Source organism: Charadrius vociferus, unplaced genomic scaffold, assembly GCF_000708025.1.
Source record: "Charadrius vociferus isolate BGI_N301 unplaced genomic scaffold, ASM70802v2 scaffold308, whole genome shotgun sequence".
Classification (NCBI taxonomy): domain Eukaryota; kingdom Metazoa; phylum Chordata; class Aves; order Charadriiformes; family Charadriidae; genus Charadrius; species Charadrius vociferus.
Window position 1 is genome coordinate 2,205,686 of NW_009649929.1, and position 12,073 is coordinate 2,217,758.

General features: G+C 39.6%; 1 protein-coding gene across 1 annotated transcript in view; it reads right to left on the reverse strand.

The window, feature by feature from the left end:
* Window positions 1-12,073, reverse strand: part of MNAT1 (MNAT CDK-activating kinase assembly factor 1) — a 95,544-nt gene that overhangs the window by 62,858 nt on the left and 20,613 nt on the right. Inside the window, exon 7 of the mRNA XM_009891220.1 lies at window positions 7,415-7,540. Coding sequence (XP_009889522.1) covers window positions 7,415-7,540 — 126 coding nt within the window. The remainder of the gene's footprint in view (window positions 1-7,414; window positions 7,541-12,073) is intronic.

Sequence of the window (12,073 nt, forward strand, 5' to 3'; positions counted from 1 at the left end):
AACACTGTCGTAGAAGGCCACCAAATTTGTCAGGCACAATTTGCCCTTAGTGAAGCCATGTTGGCTGTCACCAATCACCTCCTTATTTTCCATGGGCCTTAGCAGAGTTCTCAGGAGGACCTGCTCCATGATCCTGACGGGCAAAGAGGTGACACTGACCAGTCTGTAGTTCCCTGGGTCTTCTTTTTTACCCTTTTTAAAAATGGGGGTTATGTTTCCCCTTTTCCTGTCAGCGTGAACTTCACCGGATTGCCATGACTTCTCAAATATAATGTCTAGTGGCTTGGCAATTTCATCTGCCAGTTCTCTCAGGACCCGCAGATGAATCTTGTCAGGTCCCATGGGCTTGTGCACCTTCAGGTTCCTCACCTGGTCTCGAATCTGGTTTTCTCCTACAGTGGGCAGTACCTCATTCTCCCAGTCCCTGCCTTTGCTTTCTGCAACTTGGGTGGTGAGGTTAAAGCCCTTCCCAGTGAAGACTGAGGCAAAGAAGTCATCGAGTACCTCAGCCTTCTCCATGTCCTGGGGGACCAGGTCTCCTGTTTCCTTCCTAAGCGGGCCCACATTTTCCCTAGTCTTCCGTTTGTCACTGATATACCTTGAATATATATACACCAGTATATATATATCACACTGACACAACTTTAATTCTATCAGTCTGCATTTTTGGTGTCACCTAGTTTATATATTTGAATTCCATATCCTTGTACTATCGGAGATGGTGGACATCCAGCAGCCACAGTTTATTTTCCTTTTTGCTTTCAGAAACAGGTATCCTTCTCAGCGGATCAATTCAATGCTCATTGTTAAAAACAAGATATTGACGACAAAAATTCAAAGCTAAAGCAACACGCAATATATATTTTTACTAGGAATCATAAGAGGGTGCTTAACAACTGCAAAATCCCACTAGCAGAGTTGGGTGTCACATGGCTACGTGCACCTGCTCTCCAAACATGCAGCCCCTGGGAACCTCCACTCCAGGAGAGCTGGTTGGCCAGAACGTTGGTTCTCTGAGCATCTTCATCCAGAGACCTGCTGGGAAGAGCTGCGACTCCCCTCTCACCAACACATTTGGGTTTTCTCTGCAGTGGGACTCTGCTTCATGAGGCTGATGCCCAGCCCAGCGTGTCTGAGCACTGAGCTGGGATACAGCCATCACTCTGGCAGACACCAAGGCTGCGAGGGAAATGCAGCAGCCTCGTAGAATAGATTCAGCCAGACTCCTGCTGGAGGTCTAGCTAATGCTCAGTCAGGGCCAATGAAAATTTTACCTTTACATGCATGCTCTCTAAAACAAGTATGTCTATTCCAAGAGAATTTATATGCCTAAACACACTACTTCCTCATGAAAATACGTGTTGTGATTTTGTTGTGATTCTAAACTACAAAGTGTTGTTCAAAAGGAAATATTTTACTCAGCTGCAAAAAAGAAATGTGCGTAGTATGAGCCAAATGAAGATTAAAAACAAAACACCAGTTAAACTCAGACTGGCATACATTTTGAAATCAATTCCATCTGAAGTCTGAAGATAGACCAGCTGAGCTAACACTGAAGGAAGGAAATAGGCTTGATTTTTTTAATTTATTTTTTAACTTTATGCAAATACTAAAAGCACTTTAAAAACAAAAAACAGAACAAAAAACAAAACAAACCACCAAAACACCACACCAAAACCAAACCAAGCAAACCAGAGCAGTAAGAATTGGCAAAGCAAGGCTGGAAGGCTCAAACAGTTCCTGGTCACACAGATGGGGTGGCAAAGCGCTCTCGTGACTTGCAGAATAGTTGTAGTCTAAAACCGTAGTGCGACATGCCCTTCACCAACCCCAGAGTACCTGGCATATGTCTAAGCAACTTTGAAGGAGCACAATTGATTAAAAAGGTATTTTGACAGACTCTTGCGTTTGGAACAGGATTTGGGATAATTGCTCCACAAGCTATAAAAGAAACAGACGGAAAAACAGGAGCAGCCGCTGAGCAGTTGTTTGCACAGGAAGCAATATTGTAGGAAAAGGCAATAATGAAGAACAGTTAATTTGACCTGAGCTGATGAGGTCAATGTTTTAAAAGAAATAGCTCCACATAACATAAAATAAGAACATTATTTCCCATTAGAATAATACTGCAAGTGTAACGCTGCACGAAATCTATTCCCTAACACTTGTTAGCTCAGCTTAGTGGTAACGTGCATTCCTGAGGTGTCCTAGACATCCTGTGCCTGACACGGATCCATTCCTCTGAAATACTGATTCAACTGCTCCCTCCTGCAAGCTCCGGTTGCTTCAGACTACACACTACTCTCCGAGCATTCAGCTACTAACAGCCTGAAACTACAAGAACGGGATTAAAATCCTGGTAATATTCAGACACACAGAAAGTTAAATGTAATATCGCTGCTGTGATTTGGACAGGGAAGCAGAAGCTGAAGCAGGTATTTCAGTCTTAATTCGCTGCCTTAATTCAGGGGTGCTGCTGACAGGAGATGGAGCCCGGCTCAGCGGAAGAGAGGTTAGGAATTTAGTAGGGCTGGATCCTATTCCTCCTTCCGCTGCGGCTCTGCTGTCTAATCCTGGGCGAGTACGTCCCCTCCGGGCATCTGGTTCCCCTCCCTCTCTGACACATCTATTTAAACTGCAAATTCAGAGAGGTAGCGACCATCTTGGTAATGACGAAGCATGTACAACACTCTGCACTAATACTTCTATTAATAAATGTTCCCACTGCTACTAAGTAATAAAACAAAAACCATGGTAGACATTGAACAGTCAATGGTGCATTATATTAGTTTTGAGGTATTTGGTTATAAAATGTAAAAGGCAAATTCTCCCAAGTGGTAGCAGGCCAGAGGACACGTATGTTCTTTTCCTGCATATTTGGGCAATCCAATTAGAGGTAATTGAGTTCTTAACTACATGAAATTACTTCAAGAATACCATCACTAGAGGCTAAGTCTCCTGGGAGGCTGGGGGAAGGGAGCAAAGAAACATTATAAAACTGGAAGGAACAGTAAAGGGACAGGGCATGCAGCCTGAAACATGCTGAAAGAGAGCATGCAGCTGAGCCAGCGTAAGGCACTCCTGTTTTTTACAAACATGTAAGTAGCTGGGCCACAGACTTAAAGGTTTGCATGTTCTCAGATCCCAATGAATTAAAGAGGAGTTAAATATATCCATGCTTCTATGCATTTTTAACTGCAATGGTAATGTAAAGCACAGAGCTACAAGCAACAAAAGGCTCCTACAGTCCTGTAAACACCAAGACATGAAAAGACGATTAGATTACTGTAATGAAATGAACTCCTGTTGCATTTGCAAACTGCCATTCGTGTGCAATGCATATGAGCATCTCTTTTACAATTTAAAATTAGCTTCACATTAAAGCCACCTCCCAGCCAGAAATGGTCACTATGTTCACCAAGATTGCCAGACCTTAGATTTGTTTTGCACTCCTTGATAAGCCCTAGAAATGCTAGAAGTGTCATTCATTTCTGAGAACCTTTGCTCTTTTTGATGGCTACTAAAATCTAAAGTACAAGAACTGACAGGAAACGGTATTTTTAGCAGTACTGCAACAATTAATATTGCTACAGTTTCTTTTGTAGCTTTACACTGATTTGAGATTAGATTTAATAAAACTGTTTTAAATATTCAGATATGCTGAAAGCCTATTGCTTAATATGATGAGCGTGATAAGCAGAAAACTCTGAAGCACCTTCTCCCTCCACTTAGACGTAAATCAAACTGATTAGCAAGGTATGCTTTGTGCACAGAAGATAAAACTTACTGAAATAAAATTTACTGAAAAAATATTTAAAAGTTAATGAGCAGACTGCAAAGAAAAATCAGCTTCCACTTGAAAGGAGAAAAAAAAAAATTTACAAAAGGAAAAGTGAAGGAGACCCTATCCCCATGAGCTAATTGTCTGTCTCGTGCTATAGGGGATGCTCTTGCTTAGCTTACAAGTGAAAGACACTCCCTCCTCCCTCTGCAAGCATAGGAACTCCACAGCACTAACCTGACACCTTAAATGAGCCAACTTCCTTGAGCATTGCCCAGGAGACTAGAATGGGCATGCCTCAATTCAGAAATCCAGAAACATGTCCGATTATCAGTCAGGCTGAAGGACACCTCTGACCAGGACCATCCCAGGAAAAACACTCATGTTGCAAGCCGGGGGAAAAAAACAAAACAAAACACCAAAAAAACCCCAACCATGGAGTGCCACAACTGGAATATTTTTATAGCCTTTGTGTAAACACAAGCTTCAGATTAGCCATTAGCTAGCTCTATCTGGATTCCCTTCTTTTGAAAGAAAATTAAGAGAACACCCACCAGAAGAGGTTAGCGGCCAAACTATTAGGAAAAATATAAAAGCACAGGGGAAGAACGTACATAGTGATTCATTAAATGTGTGTTGCCAAACCTCTTAACAGTGAGCACAACAGACTTTTCACTGAAACTATACTTAATTTGCACAATTGTTAAGCCAAACACAGCATTAGTTATAACTGTGTTTTGTAAGAAAATCTCAGTACTCCCCTAGAGCTGCCCCCACCAATGTAAGTGGTGTGAACCCCATAGGTTAGAGAGGAACAAAGCTAAAGCAACTATAAAGAGAGCTGCCCTCGAAGGGCAGCGCAAGAAGAGTTCTACCTATGAGCATACACTTACGCAAAACAAATGGACTGAGCATCTCGGGTTTTTAGAAAAACACTCATCCTGGAAAATAAGCATGTCATAACATAAGTGCCCAGGTGAGAATTCACCTTACACTGTCACAGATCATCAACCACACCAAGTCATGTACAGTGAGTAGTACTGCTCTTCACAAAAGTAACTCCATTCTGAGCTGAACAATTTGTATTTGACTACAGTAACTTTCCAAGACACATCCCAGTCCTAATCAGAAAACATCAAGAATTAGAGATTTCATTGCATTCCAGAGTCAATTTTAACAGTGAGGCCAATTAACCAGTAGAACATTGTGAACTTCAGGTCTTATTCAGTTCCTATTTAGATCTTATTTGTTTAACTAAAGGTTACTGATTCTTGCTACATTTACTGTTGCACTGTTCAGATTTGGCATTCTGTGTTCAGAAGGCACTTACTGTAAACTGAGTCATATCTTAACCTCATCCTAAACTAGAGGCAGAACGCAGTACAAAGCGCGTCTTTCTGCCTTTTAATGGACCTCTGTGGCTCCTCTTTGTGTTCTTTCTGATTTTTGCATTCAAATGCAGTAGGCAGAACTCTTCAGTCCACGAGTCTTCCCAATACTGCATTCAGAAGGAAAAGTCCATTCCTATTTATTGCTGTACTACTCACATACCCAGGGCCCCCCACCCTCCACGTGCTGTGGCGAAGGGTCAAATTGGTTTACTTGCCTAGCTAAACTTCCAAATCTTCTTCACAGAGCCTGCTATTTACTCTTCTATTTATAATTTTGCATTTAGTCATATTAAAACACATTTCATTCAAACGAGGCCAGCTTGTCAAAGCAGCCCTGTAAACTGACAACTTGCATGTCATCCACAGAAATTCAACATCTGCTTCCAAACACTGAACTGTGTCCTAGCAGAACACCCACAGAAATATTCCAGTGCTGTGGTAACCAGCAACTACTTTAGAAATTACAAGTTAGCCAGATAATTCATTTATTGTGCAGAATGTCAACATCATTATTATTGTGTCATGTAATTTTTATATAATTCTAAAAATCAACATCATGCAATAACTAAATCAAGCACCCTACAAAGAAAATGTGGAAACATTCATGTTTCTCAACAAAACCTGTAATTTTATCAGTATAAAATCTATTTTGCTTGATGTAATCTGTTTTCCATAAACAGTAGTCACCAACTTCAAATATTCCTATCCCTAGTGTTATTGTTAACAGTATTTATTCCCCCCCTCCTTTTTTTTTTTTTAAGTTCTTTTTTAATCTAGGACTAAGGTCAGTCAGGGTGAGGTTTTTTGTTTGTTTGTCTGGGGCTGAACAAATGAAATGAGTCATCTATGCATACTTTCTGAACACTGATAAAGTAACAATCAGTTATCTGGAGTATCCCCTATTATTCCAAACGTTAAGATTTAAATGTCATGACCCTAGGAATCTCCTCATCATCCAAGCCTTTCACTCTTTCTGGATGAAGTTTACTTAGGGCTGCAGATTTGAAATGTCCACTACCGCATACTGCATTTAATATCCATTTAAAAATGCATTAGAAAATACTTCCATCGTCCTCACCATGTAGCATAAGCCTATCTTCTTCCTTTCCCCAGAAGGAAGGCCAACAGCCTTAAATTCTGACACCAAGAAAAAGTACAGGCATTCAGTTAGAATATTTTTTTTTAAACAGAACAGAACATTTTCTAGCCACCAGCTTTTCAACACAAACAAAATGTCTCACCAAGCACATCAATCTCCCCCAGACTCTTAGCTTTTAAAACAAAAAGGAAGAGGATATAGGTTATATTACAGAGAAACAAGAAAACAATCTGCACAACTTTGCAAAAGCTGACACTACTTTTGGAAAAATAAGCTGCAAAGGCTTCTACATTGTGAACTCTTTGGGGGACAATGAATACAGCACAGATCTCTGACAAAATAAATTTATTAATTGATGGGAGACTAGTTTGATACAAAGGCTTTTGCTTTGCTGACTTCTTGGTTTGTTGAGAAGGGTAGAGAGTGATTGTTATTTTCAAGACATCGCTTACCATTACCAATTCTAAAATACAAAGTCTAAAAAAAGTGCAAAGATTTAAAACAAAACAGGAAAACAGCAAGGTGCAAATAAGATCAGTAACTCATGCTCCCATCCCTAAACTCCCTCCCCCCGCCACCATCCCCAACTTTACATTTCCACACACAGGCTGATGTGTACTTGTACCTTGTCATGATAAAGGACAGGAATGCTGACAGACCTTTAGCTGTCACTGTAGCAGTAACACATTTGCAAAAACACTTATTGCTTCCTAGAGTCCAATAACAATGAAAAATAGTGTCCTTAACCACTCGGCACCATTTTCTAAATTGTCCATCTCATACTCACAGATTATTTCACTTCTTAAAGTATATCCGAAGAAAGTACAGCCTATTCTTTAACTTCCAAAACTTCTACTTCCAGAATTGGTACACAAACGAGATAAAAAATAATTCAAGGACACCACAACTTAGTAGTGAAAGCAGTGTAGCTTGTTTTTTGTCAACTATGAAATGAAAGGATTTCATATATTCCAACTAGCAGAATGATTAAATTCTTAAGACTAATTCCTAATTATTTAATTGGAAGAGAACAGTCTATGACATATTGTATGCAACTCAGGTTTAAACAACCTCTAAGTTTCATACCAGGAAATCCTCGGTCTTTTGAAAGGCATTAGAACAAAAGAAACAAGCAATTCTTACCATTTTGATGCCAGTGGAAAACGTGACCGGTTTGACAGGTTTGGGTTTTTCCAGTTGCATTTCTGGCTGAGCGGATCTGTCCTTATGCTGAGCTAAAAGCAGCGAAGCAGGAAGACTGGAGCTCTCCTGTAAATATGAGGAACAAATTTAAATGCTAAAACAAAACAAGTATTAATTAATGCTGCATATTCTTCAAAACTGCAGGCTGTGTCTGAAGGGCCATCACTAGCAGAGCAGCGTAATGCTAAGTATCCTCTCTATGAGAAACAGTTTACTAAAAACGATCATTTTCAGTAATAAGAAAAAGCTGCAGCAACCTCATAAATCACAGTAACCTGCAAACAACCATTTTTATAGAATCCACATTAAAGAAAATATAACAGGCTCCTTATTCCAACTAGCCAATGCAACTCTACTTATTAAAATAAAAAAATTAGAACTTAATCAGAGAAGGAATAATACCAAGTAGTATAACTTGGATCAGATGTTTATCTAAGACGCATTCTTTCTACCAATGAACTCGGACCAGTTTGAAATTTTTTCCCATTAGATTTCACCTGAGGCCGTTTGGAAATGATCCTTGCTCTGCTTTGCACAATGGCACTATTGTAAGTGCAACCAACAGCATATTTATTTTCTCCTTCACCAACTTATTTTCAGGGAAGCTAGCCAATTTTTTTTAAAAAATATGTAAAACCAGTAAAATGTATAGTTAAGCAAATGCACTATTTAAACTCTCTGAACAGAACAATTCTACAACAGAATGATTATTAACATACATACATGTACTACATTCTTGAGAGAGTCAGAAAATTATCAGCCAAGTAATTTTCTAATAAACTAATGTGACTATCCCACATGCACACTGAAATCCTCGAGACTTCCTAGCTAGAAAGACTGTAAATTTGAGAGCAGGGAAGAAGTTCAGACAGATTCTTCCTGGATGGCTCTAACGAAGTATTTTTTTCTTAAGGCCCTCAAACATCACATATACTTCTGTTTCACAGAACCAAGCAAATACTGAGCTATGAACTATCTTTGTTACTCAAAAAAAAAACTTTATTAAACTGGACTCAGATTTTTTTTTAAATTTTTTTTTTTTTTTTTACTTATAACAGTTCAGGATAAGAAGCTGGAAGTTTTTAATGTCGCGAGATGCCTTGCTGTTCGTGGTGTACCAGACAAATCTTCTGAAGTGATCATGAACAACAGTCATGTCGTACACTGATTTTAGACATCACTCTCCAGTCCTCTTTCCTCTCTATCTTTTGTTACGCTCACTGTGTGTTACAACTAGATTGCAAGTGTTAAAAGCAGAAAAACCTCACATGATGAGATCTGGTCCAGAGGCACAACTACAACAACTAAGGCACAGGACCCCACTCACATTTCTGTGATTAACCGGGAGGAGGGGAGGGAAGAGGTTAAAAACCTGAATTGTAATAATAAGAGACAGCTAATTTCTGTCAACCAGGAGAAAATTTGGACCACAAATGCATTAGTTTACAATCTGCATTTTCCAAGTGTTGCACATGTCTGTAACCACCATGCAGCAGCACGCGCTTCTAGCTGTCAGCAGAGTTTAAGGATGTTGGATTCTTTTAATCATCAGTTTAATATGCTGGGAGAGAAAGGATGAGTGTGAAGCATCCTCTCGTTTGTTTTGTCCTCTCATATTCCTTAAACATTCACTGCATTTCTAATACAATAACTAAAGGAAGCCAATTTTTGTACCAATTTCTCAAGAGTTTGCACACTGACCAGTAGCCAGATTACACAACTGTAGGAAACCCACACTGTGCCAGCAAGCCACCACGTCCGTGATTGTTTGTCCTTTCTAATATGCACACAGCTCTTCTTTTAACTATTAACACCCACAAAAGGTCTAATCCTGTAAGCGTTTATTCATACTACAAATTTTCTATATGGGAAAACAAACTGTAACAGTACGAACAAAGCTAGGTATATTCAAAAATTTCTGAAAGATTTGTCTCCAAAAACCCCAAAGTTCTAGTAAAAGTGGGGACGCTTGATGTCTTTAAGGCACTTTGCCCTCTGCTTGACTCCAAGCTATGCCACAGCCCAGGGAAAACCTGCCTCTCTGCCATGTGCTGCAATGCCATTTTGCTCATGCCTGGGAAGTACGGGCTCTTGAAGAGGTAAGGACAAGTCCCACAACAAAGATGACATCTAAGAGCAGATCTATAATCCTCTGTGTACAGGTGAGAGAGTTTATACAGTAAATAAAGGAAGTGGTTAATATTTTACTCAGCCCCGATTATCCAAGTCTAGAAGGTTAAAAAAGAAACCAAACCCAAAAGAAAACACACGCACAACTCTTCCAACAATATGTAAAACCCATTTGAGACTACAAGTCTAAATTACAACAAGGTGCTGTGCTTTTAAAGTGAGAGGTTTTATTGTAAGAGAGGTCATTTATAATTAAGGTCATATAAAATCTGCCTAACTTAGTACTGGGAGGTCAAACAGGCAACAGGTAACAGCTTAGGCAAAGAATGATTGCTCTTCCAGTAGCCTGCAGAGCCTCAGCTGCTCACAATGATCACCTTCCCAGCACCTTTCCTGGCCTTCTCTTCCCCGCTCCCAGCCAAGGATGGGTTCATGGAGCTTTGGCCACAGGTCTAGTCCTTTCTGCACAAGCCACTGTGCTCCTCAGGCTCCCCAGGAACCAAGCCTGCTGCACAACTTTTTAAATAACAAGCATTTCTACATCTTTTTCCCTGCCTCTGGACTACCTAAATTATAAGTTATTTGAAGACGGGACAGTACTTTCATACACTTTTGTAACAACTGAGACCTTTACTCACTATAATAATACCTTAAATAACACACATAAACTGTGAATCTCCTCAGTCACTAGAATTTAAGCACCAAAGGTAAAATTCTCTTCTTGGAAAAGACCTAACATCTCTACCTGCACCACACAACAAATTTGTCTTAAATTTTCTCTTGCTGCCCAGTTTGGCTGGGGGGGACAGGGGATGGGTGGGACATGGGGGCAAGGAAGGGTCTTGAAAAAACCGACCAAGACCAGGTCAAGTCGGCTGTACGTTCCCAACACCAGGTGATGCAACCAAAAGAGATGATTCAAAACCAACAGTTGAAATGTCGCATTCCCACCTGCCTCTACACTCACAATCCTGCCGAGTCAGTAGTTTTGTCACTGGTATCAATGTAGCCAGAACTTAATCCTTGTTTTAGCACACTACCAGCGACCACAGATATATTTTTTTTTTAATGTAATTCTTTACACTGCTACTGCTTATGCTTGGCTTTTGCTGCATTCCTCAGTTAAGTTTTACTTATGATCAGCTTCATTTTCAGATTTGCAACACAGCATTAGAGGGATTTCAGAGACCATAGGAAATGTTTATTTGTTTAACAACTGCCGGTTTTCCAGAGACTTTGTAAGTCATTATACAAACACTTCAGTGCTGTTTTTATAAACCTGTAGTATTACAAAACAAGTTTTGGATCAAATTTAAGTTGACAGAGCCCCTTTATAAACAGAGACACAACTTAAAATTGCCCAGTTTCCCTCCTCAGCCTTTAAAAATCACCTTTCTGTTGCTTTTAGAATACTAAGATATGTTTTAACAGTAATACCTACACAATCACAGTCAAAACTGCCTATTTTGGTCATGTTTTAAGGATTATTTATAACCATTCTTTCCTCAAAGCATCTGGCGAAGCAGGTTTGCAGTAAAACCAACAGCTTTGTAAAAAAAATTTAAAAAAAAAAAATCACCAAACAAAACCCAAACAAACCAAAAAACACACTTGTCTCTAGTAAATTAAGAGTGTGTTTTAAAACAGGATTGAAGTAATTCAAAAACCAGTTAAAAATCCTTATTCTGCTCCATTAAATTCATGTTCATAGTGGAGCTTTTATTAATTGATCTCAACTCAAACTATTCCTAATTGTATGGATTGTAAGCACTTTTACCTTTAAAGTAAAAAGAGACCGACGGACACACAGTTACAGACTAGAGGGATTTTCAGAGAAGCTTTCTGCTCATCTTCTCACATCTGTACGCACATGCGTATTAAAAAAATTGAGATGTGAATCTTGTTTAAATAACATTTATTGAGCTTCTCTATGCCCACACATCATCATCGCATTTCAGTCGCAGAATCAGTAGTAAATTCAGCCAAAGACAAGATTAGCACAATGTCCAGAAGTAGCTGAGTTTTTTTCAGTTGTCTATACACTCCCCTCAAATGGATCCAAACTCTGTTCACTTCAAAAGGAGCAACTCATACACAAAGTCTGCAGTAAGAGAACATGACACACTCAAGGCGAGAAATCTTTTTCTCATAGTAGTTTCTGAATACAAAGGGACCACGTATCATTTAAGTGCTCTGACTCAAAAATTTGACCCATGCTCAAATATTTAACTCACAAGGTTACTGTCCGCTTGTTCTCCACCATCTCCCACTAGCAGAGGTGGCTCAGCTCATGAAGTAGCTTCTGATTACCACTTTGCTTCAACACACCAGATTGTCAGCCACTACTCAGGGCTGCCTAAAAAGCCAACAGCGGTTATGAGTTCACATCATGGCTGAACCAACTTAGTAGCTCCTTTCTAACCCCCTCACAAATTGCATCATCAGCCATGCACCAAAGCAGGTGCAACT